General features: G+C 36.6%; 1 protein-coding gene across 2 annotated transcripts in view; it reads right to left on the bottom strand.

The window, feature by feature from the left end:
- LOC110464107 (protein slit-like) overlaps positions 1-16469 on the bottom strand; it is a 123544-nt gene that overhangs the window by 18156 nt on the left and 88919 nt on the right. For both annotated transcript variants that reach the window (XM_021519161.1, XM_021519162.1), the window contains exons 11-20: positions 13560-13631; positions 7676-7747; positions 5506-5649; positions 5128-5291; positions 4502-4652; positions 3645-3719; positions 2889-2960; positions 2400-2471; positions 1654-1725; positions 108-179 (exon numbers count right to left, since the gene is read on the bottom strand). In XM_021519161.1, the coding sequence (XP_021374836.1) occupies positions 108-179; positions 1654-1725; positions 2400-2471; positions 2889-2960; positions 3645-3719; positions 4502-4652; positions 5128-5291; positions 5506-5649; positions 7676-7747; positions 13560-13631 (966 nt within the window). The remainder of the gene's footprint in view (positions 1-107; positions 180-1653; positions 1726-2399; positions 2472-2888; positions 2961-3644; positions 3720-4501; positions 4653-5127; positions 5292-5505; positions 5650-7675; positions 7748-13559; positions 13632-16469) is intronic.

The raw sequence follows: 16469 nt of genomic DNA, 5'->3' as shown, positions 1-16469 counted from the left end.
CATCAAGAAATTTCTTTCATCTTCCAAAATACATCAGTTTGTTAAATGTTTGAGAAACAAATGTGATAAAAGAATAATTAATCGCTAGCAATTATTATTATACTTACAGTGTTACTAGATATCTGAGGTTGTCGAAGGTTCCAGCCGTTATACATCGGATCTGATTGTTATGTAGAGACCTACAAATCAAAAAGGTCACATGTCAAATATATTATAATTCTGGAGAACAACCACAGTGACCTACAAACCACAGCATGCTATCTTAAAATCCTAATTGACCTGCTGACCTCCTGACCTATGAACCACAGAAGACTACCGGTATCTATAAACCTGAATGAACAGTCTTTACCATTTGCTTAGAAATATCAGCAGGAGTAAAAATCAATTTTAATTTGATCAGTCACATGGTTTAGTATCCCCAGGTAGTAAAACCCACAGAGCCAAAAGCACAGTGCTACTGAAAATATATTTCACCTTTTTAGGACAAGCAATGTCAAAATCAAGGTTACTATAATCACGATTTTGCATTGATAGTGTCCCCAAATCAATTTTAAGCAGAAAAAGGACCCATATATTAAATCTCCATAATCTTATTCAAACTATGCAGAATTATGCAATTTAATAAAGATTTGGTTTTATTTTGTTTAACGTCCTATTAACAGCTAAGGTCATTTAAGGACGTGCCTCCATGTAAGTTTGCCAGAGACAGGGTGTGTTCGTGTACTTGCCTCCTTGTGATAGCCCGGCCATTTTGTTGAATACTAAGCTCTAACATAGCTTAGCTTCCATTATAATTAAGTGTACAAATAATTCCACTGCCCCAATTTTAATTTTTTTTCTCTCACAAATTTCCGTAACATCAACACTGCCAAAGAAATAACCATAAAACTATTCCTAGTTTATAGCGTACTTTAAATTGGAAGTAAAAACAATATTTTATATCTTGTTACCAGTGACACTTTTATGTTAAAAAAAAATTGACTAACAGGAAATGCAATTTAAAAAGATTTCATATCTTGAACAAATACAATCATGCATAGCCTACAATACCCAGGGAGATAGCCAAACTCCGGCCATAAATACACGGAGTGCAAAACAGTTAACTTGGAGAATTGTGAAGATAAAAAAAGAGCATCGACAAAAACACTGATCGGCTGATAAAGCACACAATGATAAAATGGCATTTGTGTTACAGAACAGTGGAGGTTTGTATGTTCGCAGCGCCTACAGAAAACCCATTTTGTATGTGAAGGAATGAGATGTATGCACATACAAAATGTCTAATCTTTTCTTCGTGTTTTAAGGTTATAAGAGAGAAAATAATGGCTAAGATAAGACTGATGATAATGGCAGCGGAGTCGGTTTGGTGTGAGGAAGGAAGTTGATTTAAAGTGCACCTGATGTTTTTTGTTTAGGATACAAATAGGGACGCAGTGTAAACATGGGCCAAATGAGTTCCCCCTTCCCTCCTCCGTCCCCCCACCCCCTTTTTCACTACCACCCCTGTCGTCGTATTATAGAATATACCACTATAGTCCGGGGTGGGTGGGGGGGTGGGGGGTGGGGTGAAACAGGCATTATCGTGTAACTGCTTAAACTGTTCAATTATTTCAAATATTTCCTGAATCTAAACATAAATTGCGTAAAACTCACAATTTGCGTAGATGGACACTTGATGACAGCGTGGTGTTACTCAAACAGGTAATTCTGTTTCTGTCTAAAGATCTGCAAATAAAATGGTAATTAATTATACAAAGATTTGTGATAATTTACATCAGACAGTTCTTATATACAATAACCTGTCCAAACCAAACCCTGTCTAGACCAGAAACCTGTATCACGGATCATACAGACGGTTGAGGTCAAAATTCAAGGTCAAAGTTTTCAGAACAGAAAGTGGCCCGGATTTTAAACTACAGTTACTGTTATACAGTGTAGAGCAAGGAATTAAAACTTTTTGTTTCAATTGTGACGTCACGTCTGGGACAAGTACGTGACGTCAAAGACTTACGCACTGGAGTCACATTTCAAGGTTGCATGAAAATTGTCGTTTTACACGAATAAATGACACAAATCTTGATTATGTGATAAAAAGGATCTTACACTTTTTTCATTTCATATGAAACTTATGAAACGAGTCTTAAGAATTTTTCATTTAAGCTTGCCAGAGGCTAGCTAAATTGAAAAATTCTTAAGACTCGTTTCATAAATCTCATATGAAATGGAAACTCATGTAAGATCCTATATATCATGGTAATGTTCGCCTCAAGACAAGTTCACTGTATCTGTGTTATGTTCTATAATACAATAGACCTGTGTGCTAACTTACAGGGTCTGTAGGGCCGTCAGACCAGCTAGGGTAATGTTCTATAATACAGTAAACCTGTGTGCTAACTTACAGGGTCTGTAGGGCTGTCAGACCAGCAAGGGTCTTCATCGTGATTTTGTTGATTCTGTTGTTCGAAAGGTTTCTGTGTCGAAAAAAAAAATACCAATTAATTCCACATATTAGAATTAATTTCTTTGTCAAAGCGTCATGAAAATAAAAACAGCAATAATTAATTCCGTTTATTAGAAATCAAATCAATAGAAACAAAATTATGCAAAAATAAATTAATTTTCATTAATCATAACACCGTAATTCTCAATAAAATCATAGAAAGATTAATTTTAGCGATAATTGATAATTCGTGTGGAATTCATAATGAATTTTAATCTGCCACAAAATAATTTTCTTTGTATAATTATCATAAATAGTGAAATAACGTCCTGTCAATCAAGTATTTGAGCTTAAAACCTGCAGGCAAAACGCGTGAAATAAGATATACGCAAAAATGAAGGTATTTACAATATCTAAAAATATTTTCCTCCGTTACTGTAAAACTTACATGTCCATCAACTTCGATCCTCCCTCGAACGTGTTGTGCTCAATGACCTCGATGAGATTGTTGCTAAGGTCACTGAAAACAAAATCAATACACGCAAATGAATGTCAATAATTGTTATTAACATGTTGACAGAATAGCAGCATTTAGTCATTGGCTTTGTTTGATTGCATCAATCAAAAAGATTGGATGTTATTAGCCATGATGACAGAGGGTACACATGCTACAGGAACATGTGAATGGTCCTTTATGTACTCATGAAACTTTGTTGTACGCGTACGTATACACGTAGTTTACCCGTAAGGTTGTACTTTATGATCAAATGCAAGTTCCTATGCCTTAAACTTATTTTTCTGCCGAAAATTTCCTTGAACTCATTCTCCCCTAAAAATAGATTGGACTATTCCAACCTTAAATTTGGAAGAGTTCAAATAACGTGTCTTCAGGGGGTGAAAGAGTTAATTAACAAGGATTTGTCTAGCATGTGTATGAAAAGGAACTCTGACCATAAAACTGGGAAAATTTGTGACATTTATGTTCGGGAAATTTTCCAAATTTAGACATGAAGATTTATTCATTCAAAAAGTTTCATATTGAAAACTCAACTATTTTTCACTTGGCAAGGAGCTGAATGTCAGCCCCGAAGTGTGGTCTAGGTAATTATATATATATAAGTCTGTTGATACAGAAGGGGGAGGGCTTTAATCAAATATAATTTATCAATGTTACCGGATTGCCTCAGCTGACCAGTACACTTACAGTATCTGTAGGTTGCTGAGGTGGACGAACATCCCATTGGCTTCCAGTCTTGTGATCCTGTTACCCTGGAGCAGTCTGTGGGAAAGCAAAACATTACAGTGTTAATATCTAAAACAATTAGGTTCAATCCAACCGTATTTTTCTTCAGCATTTGTTGTTTAATTTTGTTTGTTTCAACCCTTTCACCCCTATGTGACTTTAGTAGACTCTACCATGCATTGATCTGGAGGAGTCCATTATGGTCTATAGTGGTGAAAGGGTTAAAAGTAACATGCAGTAAAATTTGTTCAACTCAAACTTGTTCAGATTCAGGAAAAAGTGTTTTTAGATAAGTAGAATTCTGTATGTTCGAACCAAATTATTTATAAGATTTAGGAGAAATTTTACGAATCATTCTAGTCTGAATGAATCATTTTCTTATCACACATTTTCCTCTGTTTTTATGTAGACTTTTAGAAATAAAATACTGATTGTTTCGAGAAATGTTCTTGATGTAGAATAAAAACAAACAATCAAACAATTAGATGTAGAATGTTTGATACTGTGAAATCACTAATTTTGGTGGGTTTTTAATTTCGTGAGTAATATCCATCCACAGATTTATAGGTCCACTAAGTACATGTAATTACAAGTTTGATATAAAGCAATTCTCTGTTTGAGTGGCTACTCGTTATTTACCAGTTCATGTACCCACAAAATGGTGTTTTGTCGGGAAACCATGAAATTTGGGCCTCAAGAAAATATCTGATTTTACAGCATTGCATTGCTTCCATCTTAGTGTGTTGATGTATTTTATACACTATGTAGCATGTTTTGCATCAGATTGTAAATTTAGATTTCTGGGAAAGTCGACTCACAGCTCGGTAGTGTAGGAAGGGATGGTGGTGGGTACAGTGATCAACTGGCGTCCCGAACAGTCCACCACAGTCCCCCTACAGTCGCAGCCCTCCGGACATTCAACGTCAACCATACACGTCCCCGCGTTTTTAGTTCGGTGGATCTCCGATTCTTGAATAAAAATGACAATTTCAAAGTTAGTTTTTAACAATTTATCACAGACTTCACATTTTACAAGTTACAACATGACGTCAAATTTAAAAAGATACCCTTTTGAAGACCTACCAACTAAAACCTGAACTTTCAGACATAAATAAGCGGCATTCAACATTCCATTCAGAGCTTAATTCATTCACCCCTGAAGACACAATTGAACTCTTCCAATTCATTATGAAATTTCAGGGGTGAATGAGTGAAGCAGAAATGATGGAATAGTTCATTAAGTTTCAGAGGTGAATGAGTGAAGCAAAAATGATGGAATAGTTCATTAAGTTTCAGGGGTGAATGAGTGAAGCAAAAATGATGGAATAGTTCATTAAGTTTCAGAGGTGAATGAGTGAAGCAAAAATGATGGAATAGTTCATTATGTTTCAGGGGTGAATGAGTGAAGCAGAAATGATGACTTTTGAGTAACTGTCATACACACCTTTACACTTAAACCTGGACGGTCGTGTTCGTGCGATCTTCTTGCGCTCCATGCGAGCGGGACTTTCACACCGTACACTGCTCGTTTCGACCGGTCTCCTCTGTAGGTACTCGGCCAGCCACTCCAGGTTACAGTCGCAGATGAACGGGTTTCTTCCCAGATGTCTGCGACACAGAAATATCCCGGGTAAAAATGAGTCAAGATACTTAAATACAGTAAACAAAATTTTTACCATATATCATAATAGTAAATTTTTAAAATTATGTAAAATATTTAAAGTTATTCATATGATTCACTAGCACATTCATCTGAGTCATCGACAATATACTTTTCAAAAAAAAAAAGATTTTGTCAACATGTTTCGAAAATTTGACTTACAGGGTCTGGATGTTGCGGAGCGAGTCGAAGGTTCCGTTGGCCAGAGACATGATCTTGTTGTCATAGAGAGACAGTAGATTTAGGTTGTACAAGTCTCGGAAAATGTCAACGTGTAAACACTTAATCTTGTTGGCATTCATAAGTCTGTAAACAAGAAACAAAGGGTCCGTGTCAAACAGGTTAAAAAAATACATTTAGACACTTTACTTAGTCATAATGAACCCGTGATGATTTTATTGCTTTTTGAGAGAAAGATACAAGAATTGTCTCCCTTGAACTGATAAAAAATCTGGTCGGAACACTAATAATGTTTATGATTGTGTTGTAAACATGGTGAGACACGAATATAAACCTCACAGATAACTTGATGAGACAGCTGTGAAAAATATCATCAACTCCAGCCCTTTACGATGGCCACATGTACTTAGCCACTTGTCGGAACCTTATCTGTGACCCCTTGCAGTGAGGTCTGGGGTCAGGAAAAACATTCATCAAGACAATCTGCAAATGACCATGGATTGACCAGGGAGGGGAATCCCTTACTCTGGACAGGAAGCATGTGTTTTGGAGGAGGGAGGGTGTTGTTATAGAAAATTGTTTTTATTCTTTCAGGGAAGGAGATGTCCTATGTTGGGGCAGGGCCAAAGTGTAAGCAGTCACACCATTATCAGGCTGGACAGAGGACGAGGGGAGGGGGAGGGGGAGGGGAGTTAAAGATGAAGAGGACACAGTCCCACACACTATCTACACACTCCCCAGGGTGAGATGAAGTGGTGTTGGTAAGTCACCACCATTATCAGGCTGGACAGAGGACGAGGGGAGGGGGGAGGGGAGTTGAAGATAAAGAGGACACAGTCCCACACACTATCTACACACTCCCCAGGGTGAGATGAAGTGGTGTTGGTAAGTCACCACCATTATCAAGCTGGACAGAGGACGAGGGGAGGGGGGAGGGGAGGGGAGTTGAAGATGAAGAGGACACAGTCCCACACACTATCTACACACTCCCCAGGGTGAGATGAAGTGGTGTTGGTAAGTCACCACCATTATCAGGCTGGACAGAGGACGAGGGGATGGGGGAGGGGAGTTGAAGATGAAGAGGACACAGTCCCACACACTATCTACACACTCCCCAGGGTGAGATGAAGTGGTGTTGGTAAGTCACCACCATTAATCAGGCTACTAAGTACTGGCCACACTTTAGACCCCAGGGGGAGGGGCATTATCTCCCAGGGGGTGGGGGACTTATCTGCATCTCCTGGGGAGTTGCAGGGGGTCTATGGACTCTGGTATGATCACTCCCCCCTGATAAGAGAGCCTGTCCATTAGTATAGGAAGCATCACAGCCTCCGACTCCCGATTGATTCCCCGTAACACTGTGGTAAAGTACAGAGCAGGCCTCACTAACATATATCACCATATCATTAGCCCTGACATTTTGTAAATAGTTTCAGGATGTGATGTCTTATAATACTCTCGTAAATCTACGTCCTACTGAATTACATTATCAAATATTTACAGAATGATAAACTATTTCTTTCCATTTATCATAATCCATAAATCTTTTTTGAAAGGACATTTCCTACAGCAGTGCAAACCAATAAATAAAAGCAGGCATTTTTGGCACCAAATGATGTTACTGGAGGGTCAAACACCTTGGTTTGGTGGTTCAACGAATGATAAGCTTAATGGGTAAATAAAACAAAAAATTCAAAACCCAATGCTAAACTTAACAAATATTTTTCAGTTTTCTGTTTTTAAGTGAACATAGTGAATCTCTGTAGATATAACTTTAGATTTGAATTTCAATATTTTCTAACATATACGCTGGATTTAACTTTCGCGTCATGTAGTCGTTAAGCCAAGATGGCTACAATGACTGGTCTGTGAAGGATATCAGAGTCTTTAATGTAAAAAAAGATAAAAATAATATTTTCTCTGACTTCCTTAAAAAGATGAATTTTACAGGTCTGAGAAAATCTTTTCATCGTTATCTGCAACACATCTTGGTTATGTGATAATAGAATCTTACATTTCGTTTTCCATTTCATACAAAATTTACGAAAACACATCAGTTTTCAAAAGTAGCTTGAGAGAAGCTTGCTGAAAAAATCTCATATATATCATGACGAATGTCGGTTAAATTCTTCACCCCTGAGTGTTTACTTACAGTAGTTGGAGGGAGCTAAGGTCCCTAAAGACACCCAGAGGTAGCTCCGTTATCTTGTTGGCATACAGGACCCTTGAAATATAACAAAACAACATTATTACATATCTACCGGTGAGTATCAGGAATTATTCATTAAGAAAAATGTTCATTTTTTTACAGCGGTGGGAAATATCAGAAAGACACTTTTCATTAACATTTTTTCAGATGTCATCAATTGAAAATACAGAATACTGAATATATCGCACCATAGCCAATCAAAAAGCTTTAAATTTGTGCGTGTTTGACATCATCCTTGATTGTAATGTCATAGTAGGATTCCGAGGTTGTAACCCGAGTACCGCACCACAATGTTCAGATAAAAGAAACTTGATGTTTTGAAGCAGAATACTTCAGTACTTTTCTCTTGTGCTGGTAGAGTTGTGAATATATTGAACTATTCTGCCACACTTAATTGTGAAACATATATGGTATTCAATGGTTAGATACCCTCTTAATTTTCTTTGCTCAGAGCAAGACTTTTCGCCACTGAAAGGAAAGGATTTTTGATTAAACTGCTACTTCCAGCTTTGTACAAGAAATGAATCAATTTGGATGAAAACATTTCTTCAGTACATATAACCTTATAATTTACAGTAAACAGGAAAACAATTCAGAAAAATGTGGAACTCTTCTTGGTTGGAGATACAAGATGGAGCACTCCACCTTAATTGGAAGTTTGACATTTTATCTATGAGATCAGACAACCCAAGTTTTCGTAGCTACACTTCTATCATCCACGAATGTCAAATGGAATTTTAATTGAATTAACGCACTAATTCTGAACGATAAACAGCAGAACTCTTACAAATGTACAGACATGCTTGTCTATTTTTTTCTTCACAAAAAGATAAAACAAGGTGAACATTTTGTTTTTCTAGACTTATTTTTCTTTGCCATTGATATGAACTGGTAATCAGCAAATCTGCTCTTAAATTTTTGTTAAATAGGAGCATGAATCATTTTCATCAGGTTTTCCCAATCCTAAAAATTCCAAATGTTACTGTCCGACAATGTCAGAGAAAACAGCAAACAAAGACATCCTTGGTCTTAACTTTGATCATCAACGTCATTCAAACAAAGATTAAATACTTTAGATAAAAATACAAATACAAACTAAACTTCATTGCTTGGAACCTACATTAAACCTATCAGTTTAGCAAGTTTGAAAATTTTATTTACAAAAAGAATTAAAATGATACAATGTACTATAAAGTTTAAATTTTCATTTAAAAATGAAACATTATAATGATAAAGTATTTATTTTATTATATCGCAAGTCAAAAACGTGGCGGCTGAAACGAATCGTACGCACATGTTCTTGGCGCGGTCACTATTTTGCTGGGGCGTTGGGAAGCACCCTTCTATTGACTCAATATTAAAGCGAATGTGACAGTGTGAAATGAACAATTTGTCTCGACCAATCAGATTACAAAATTTTCACTAGCCGTATTAGAATAACATAAGTTTCCAATATGAGTTTAAGGGATGCTAACATGACAATCCAGGAGCTTGCATCAAGCTGGAAAGGAATGAACTATTTTATATTTACAAAACAAGAGTTGAGGTACAGCTTTCCGCTTTCTAGATTTAAAGACCTGCAGGGCTGACACTAGCCGTGGCCTCTAAAATTAGATATCTCACCCCGACTATCTAGATAAGGATGAGCATGCCCGAAGCCTGCAGATACCGCCTCTAATTATACCGCCCCAATTACACAAAACAGCTGGAGGTAACAAAACTGCAGTGGAGTTGCACCACAATTTTTATTTTTTCTATCTTAAAGTTCAAGGTTAAGCATACCTCTATGATGCTAAACCGCATAGTCTCACAAAACTGAGAGGGGGATATTTCGGTAAAAAACACCTGTTTAATACCCTTTGAGGAATCCGTACGAGGAATCGGTCCCCGTTTAGGTTTCTTACTTCTGTCAAGTGAACCTTAAGGCAAAGCAAAACCCTAAAGAAACCAACTTATATATAACAATCTTTCAACTCCCCTCAAGTCTAATTTCAAAATGAATTAACTGTGCATAAGTCAAACGAAAATTTCTTTAAATGAATAAGAAAACATAAAATATAAAAAAAATAATAAAAAAATTCTACAAAAGTTTTTCAAATACTCAAAGTTCACACAGGAATGTTTCATTTCATCTTTTAAAACACAAAATTAATAAAAATAAAGAAACACCCTGAAATGCATCTCAGCATTCAGCTGTCAGATTATGCTTCCATTCTGCCTTGAACACAGTGACACCTTTTTCCCCTACGTATTTACGACAACACCTACAGCGGGTTTGAAGTGGTGTTTTGCTTTAGTTCTACGTATCATATGTAAAACCAGATACAGCCTCCCATTAAGGTAGAGAGTCCCTGCCTTCTGCCTTACATCTCCAACAAAGGAGAGTTCCAATTTGTCTACTGCAAGTTGCTTGCCCTTTTATGATAGCAAAAAATTATGTATGAAAACATTTGTGAATTATAATATTCTTTTAACGTTGAAAACCCTGGACCTCTATAGGTTATAAAACATGGAGCCGATCCACTGCACTTAATATACCAGTCAAAATATTTGTTAATTCTTTTCTGCAACATTACTGGAAATAATTTTTAAATGTCCTAGGTACCTCCCTAAAATGGCCCAAAACCTATAGTTGTCTTTAAATATAGAGAAACAAAAATTGATTTTAACATGAAAATAACATTTTAAGCCTGTAGACAGTAGAAAAATGGCGAGACTCTCTATCTTAATTGAGGCCGGTGTGTACTGAAGAAAAAATGATGAGACTGTACCTTGAGGATCCCCGTACCACTACCATTTTCTATAACTATGCAATAAACAATTTTTTTTCTGCACAATTGTTACTTTGAAAAATTCTTTCTGAAAATAAGACCATACCTTGCAGAACTTTTATGAAAAAAACTAACAAAAAAAGACGAATCTACAACAGGATCCGAACTCTGGTCCTCTGATCAATTAACTCATTCACCCCTGAATACACATTTGAACCCTTCCAATTCAAAGGTAAGAACAGTTCATTATGAAATTTCAGGGGAGAATGAGTTAACTGTCACCCTAATCAACTGGCAACTTCAGCCGTTCGACAGAAGCACAATTGGCACAGTGGTGTCACACATCATATCCAAAAAATATTAAGGGGAGGTAACTGTTTGTTAAAACTACAGTGATATTCTCTAGTGTTTTGCCTGTAATGGGGCAAGTATCCTTAATTGTTAAGAAATCACTCTAGGACACCGTCATGATGACACTGCAATTTTTCACTCGTCGTCGTATTTCTAACATGTTCCATGATTTACATTGCCTTTGATACCCGTGAAAAACAATACAGTTGAAAACCTATCACACAGGTATTTCCGTCCGAACACTTCACTTTCAGGTCGGAGTTGTATAACCGATACCTTGATGTCAACAGAGAACTGAAACCTTAAAGTCGCCAAATATCTTTGTTTTCATTCCTAAAAGGTGTTTTACATAAATAAGCAGGCAGGTCTCAATATCAGGGGTTTTGTGTGTTAAGTTACATCGTCACTGCAAAGGGAGTATATCAGATTTATTTGATTGAAGTTGAAGTAAGGTTAGGTGTCACGTGTAAATAAATGAATGGCAGTGCCAGAAAAACACTATCTCTTACCCTTAGAGTCAAGTATGGCAAACCTGATATAAATTCTTACATAGAAAAATACTTGTATTACAACTATTAGATTTATCCTTAATAAGCCCAGCGGGGGCTCACACATGCCCAAGCTTAATTATCACCGGACAAATAAATAAGACATATAACATTTCTACTGAGCCGCAATATATATGGGTGGGCTTATTACCAGGCATGGGCTTATTACCAGGCATGGACTTATTACCAGGCATGGGCTTATTACCAGGCGTGGGCTTATTACCAGGCATGGGCTTATTACCAGGCATGGGCTTATTGCCAGGCATGGGCTTATTACCAGGCGTGGGCTTATTACCAGGCATGGGCTTATTACCAGGCGTGGGCTTATTGCCAGAATTCACTCTTCCGTTGTTTTGACATTATGTCAAATCTTTTATCGTCATTTATCAAAACAGTATCATGATCTTTTTAATATATAGATATTGTCAAGGTCCTGAGAGAAAAATCTAATATAACAGGTCCAGGGAGAATCATTTTTTACATAAGAAACACAAATTGTATCACCAAGGTCCTGATTGGACGATCCAAGGTAATCCCCATTATAGATCATAACCAATCAAAGAACATTTTTCAAATTTGAATTTCTCAAAGGTAAGGTGAATCGTTTGATGTTCTATCACAACACCTGGGGAAGGCCTTTCATGTCCAGGCATAAAGTTTTGGGCTTCAGATTGGAGCATGAATGAAGAGTTACATTTAACACAAGGAATGATATCAGATTTAATTAAAAGCCAGTTTACGTCTTCGTGGTATCTGATAGTGTTTTATAGATCTGATCAGGTGTGCTAACGGTGCGGAGTTATATCGGAGATGGAATCCAAATTGATGCAGTTTTTAGCTTGATAGTAATCCTCTACAAGAATTGTTTTGTAATGAGCAGCTTTGCACATGTATTTGACTAAAGATAATGCGTTTATCAGCAGTACAACAGGACGAGATATTGTTTTAACACTGAAATCTATTTACCAGGATCTCAGACGCGGCATGGCTGGAATCTAAAGTGATATTGTTCATGTGAAATGTCCTAACGCGAGGCTACTTAAACACATCACAGGGGGAAACCTAACGTTGAACATCGCGGAGATCGTACTGAGATGGCACGGAAAGAATTTAAATTAATATTGTGCTAGAAATCCTTGTCTATAATCGCTGAAAAATATAAAGCAAGATTCGGTGATCGTCAGAATGTAAGATATTGAAATCCAGCCAAGGCCTAATGACGTGAAATCAAAATCTAAAACACAAGTACCGTATGTCATGTAATAAGGGTATACCCACTGTAAAACAGTCCTGCCCGCTTCCCCACAGGAATTTGAGACAACTTTTGCAACCAAAATGCAGTCAAGTACAATACTGTTTAACGGAAACTTTTTACTACAGTTTAAATTTTTGCCTTTTTCACCAGCCATAATGAGGACAAATTTATCATTACAGCAAATATTAGCAAACAGGATAATTTAATAGAAATTAAATGTGACATGCAAAATTAACACTGGGCGAAGTGGGATTATTCTGGCGATTAGAGCGAAAGATTGACTCGGCGAACATTTCCAAGTATACAGTATTCGAAATTCGAGGTATGTTGTTTGAAGAAAAATGGTGTCTAAATATAGGTACCCCACTTTTCATTAACCTATACGTCTAACGCCCTTATTACGTCAACTACAGTAGTATTGAGGTTGATTTTTTTCTGATCTTACAACATAAACTACTTGATGGTCCGATATCGTATCTAATAATTTTGTCCAGCTGTCAGCTCTTTACATCGCCGTCGTAACACACCTTGTCGTTTCAAATACAAGCATTGCAAAGTGGAAAAAGTTCGTTTATAAACAAAGAGGAAAAAGGTAAAAAATAAACAAATTCTTATCTATAGCGCAGACGACTTTGAGTTCTCCAATGAGTACTTTTGAGTTGTGAAAAGAATATTCAGTTTAAAGATGTTTTAAACCTTTCCAACAAAAAAACGTTAAATGTTAAATGTTAATGAAAAAAATATGAAACGCTGTATCAAGCTAACTGAGCGAGGAGTGAGTGATCTCGAAGCTCTATGATTACGGAGCTCAGAAGTTTAACAAGTGTGAAAATATTCTGTAGATCCTATTGGTGGGGTGAACCCCTGGGGAGACACAGTCGGCCCCCTCTCCAGATACTTACAGCGAATTAAGAGATGAAAGCCCCGCAAACGCATCAGGTGCAATGTGGGATATCTTGTTGTTGCTTATATCACTGAAAAAAACAAATTTGAAACAATATTACTGGTAGATGTTAATGGAGTCTTGAGGAGTTTAATACTCAGGCGTGGGGGTTACATGGAAAAGATTACCGAGGCCAAAATATCTACTTGTTGTTTTCTCATGCCGCAATCTTGATATTTAAATCATTCACCCCTGAAATTTCATAGACCAAATTTTGATAAAATCCCTCCAATGGTACAGAAGAAGAAGGATTTAAAGATTTAAACCTTCAAATACCCCTATTGGGCTCCGCCCCTCTGCACCAAGAGGGGTCACACCCTCTGTTTATACAAAGATAAGTCCCCTTTGCCCAAGGATGTTCCAGGCCAAATTTGGTCAAAATTCATAAAGCTGTTCAGGACAAGTAGCTTTTTAAAGGACAAGTTGACGGACAGAAGGACAGATTCTGTGGTACTGACATAAGCTCACCAAAATATATTGTAAGCTTTAATAGACATCTAGGCCTTATGATATCATATAGGAAACAAATAATTAAATTGGTTTGGCCTGGGTTCCAACATTAAGAGGGCACAACTGTAGTGTTAAAAATCTAACATCTCGAGGGCCACTTGATAACAGTAATGAAATATGTGTAACACCGACCACCTGATCTGACAAACGACTTCTGATTGATATTTAATGAAGCAAACCCATTAATAACATTGTAATATGTTTTCATTTCATGGAAATCACTAACATATGTTTCACTTTAAAGTTTGGTGCTTTTGACTTTCATTCAAAAAAGTTAATCTCATAATTTAAAAAAAAAAAATGAAAAATCATAAATGTCTAAAATCCAAAACATTTCTCGCCCTAGTTGTTGGAAACTGGTTAAATTTTTAGGAAAATTAGTAAAGAAAATTTTATCCAGTATTCTTTCTAAACTTTTGAAATTCAAAACTTAAGTTTAATGTAAAGGTTATTCAAAAATAAAAATTATAGTTTTTGAAATCAGCATTAACCCGTTCACCCCTATGTAACTTTAGTAGAATTTTCCATGCAACTGATATGGATGAGTCCATTATGGTCTGCAGTGTTGAAAGGGTTAAAGACCTGTTTGGTTATCAAAGCTTTGAAAAACCCAGCCAATGATACAAATAATCAATTTGGATCACATTTATTGGCAAATGAGGCACTAAGAACAATTTTATGAAATTCATTAACTTTCAAATTTGAAACCATAATTAACTTAATATATTAATCATGGTTGTATATTTTTGTTTATCCTATGGCATCTGTTTTGAAGTAAAGAACAAACAGTTCCCTTTAGGTCTCAATTTCCATGGATAGTCACTAATATAAGAAGCATAAAATTGAATTTTATGGGGTTTTTTTTGACAACTTATCAAGAAATGATCCCAGCAATTTTCCAGACTTAGAAAATTCATGAAAATTTGTATTAACCGAATGATTTAATACGCATGGATTCAAATTTGACCCTGAGCTGAGGAAAAAGCCCAGAATATTAGATTACAAATTATGTGATCGACCTTGATATGCCCATGTGTTCTGGCGTTTTTTTATTTCTCGACGCTAAAGTAAGTACAAGTTTTGTTTATCCTTAAATCTTTGAAGTATGACATCAATGTAAGCTGTAGAAGTTACAGTGATACTGTGTTATAGGAATGTACCCAAGCCAAGGTTACACAAAGGAGTCAGTTTTTATGTCACCTGTTTGTTTCTTTATATTACCTGTCATGATTTTTCTCACCATTTCCCTAGCTGTTAAGATTTTATTTCCAAAACAGTACTAAATCATTTAATTTTTCTTTTTTAAAGATGTGCTTTCTGCCCTTTCATGACTAATTTGTGATGACATTCAAAAGGAAAAATAACACAGGTAAACATAACTGTTTTCAGATTTGTTTGAATTAATTTTCAAAGGATATTTCAATACAGGTTTGATTCTGAAGAGACGATGACATAAAGAAATGGAAAAATGTACATGTATGTAACATCTGTAGGGACCCAAAGCATTTTCATGTCAACAGCATTCTTAAAGGGACCAATGTGTTTTCATGTATCTCTATAAGCTAGGAACCCAAAGGGTTTTCATGAATACAATATCCATAGGGACCAAAAGTCATTCCTTGTGTACAGTCTCCCTAAAAGGACCCATTATTGTCTCCTTTAATACGCTATCCCTATGTAGGGATCAAGAGTGGAATTCTCATTATTTTAGGCAGTATCTTTCATTCTGTGATAAACCTCTTCACAAAAGTTAGTTTTGAAGTATTTTTTCTAAATAATGAATTTCTAGATTTAATGAACTGACAATATAAAATATAAACTTGGAATGATTTTTTTTTTAAAGTTGTGATAATTTGCCTAATTGCCTACCACACCAAAGAGAAAGTGCTAGTTTTAGGAGATGGTGTTGTATACAGCATGTGTAGACAGTGAGAGTTTAATGACAGCTGGTGTAAACCAGCCCTGTACAGTCCTCCGTTGGTACGTGTAGTGTATACAAGACTTGGGTGACCCAGTCAGGCTCATCAACATGTAAATTAGCCCCTGACACAACCTGCCAACTGTATGTACACAAACCAATACTGAGGAATTCCCTAGCCAAACCCTGATCCCATCAGCACATCATTGATTCTTCTCCCCACATCACTAATCCCTCCCCTACTCCCCCATCACATCACTCACCCATTCACCACATCACTGATACCTATAGGTCCCCACATCACCAATCAACCCCCTCCCCCTCCCAAGCACATCACTTATCCCCTCCCAACCACATCCCTTATCCCCTCCCAACCACATCACATATCCCCTCCCCACATCACTTATCCCCTCCCAACCACATCACTAATCCCCTCCCAAC

The sequence above is a fragment of the Mizuhopecten yessoensis genome, unplaced genomic scaffold (genome assembly GCF_002113885.1).
Source record: "Mizuhopecten yessoensis strain PY_sf001 unplaced genomic scaffold, ASM211388v2 scaffold10961, whole genome shotgun sequence".
Classification (NCBI taxonomy): Eukaryota; Metazoa; Mollusca; class Bivalvia; order Pectinida; family Pectinidae; genus Mizuhopecten; species Mizuhopecten yessoensis.
The sequence above is the reverse complement of the archived record's forward strand: the minus strand, read 5'-3'. Positions and strand labels throughout refer to the sequence as shown.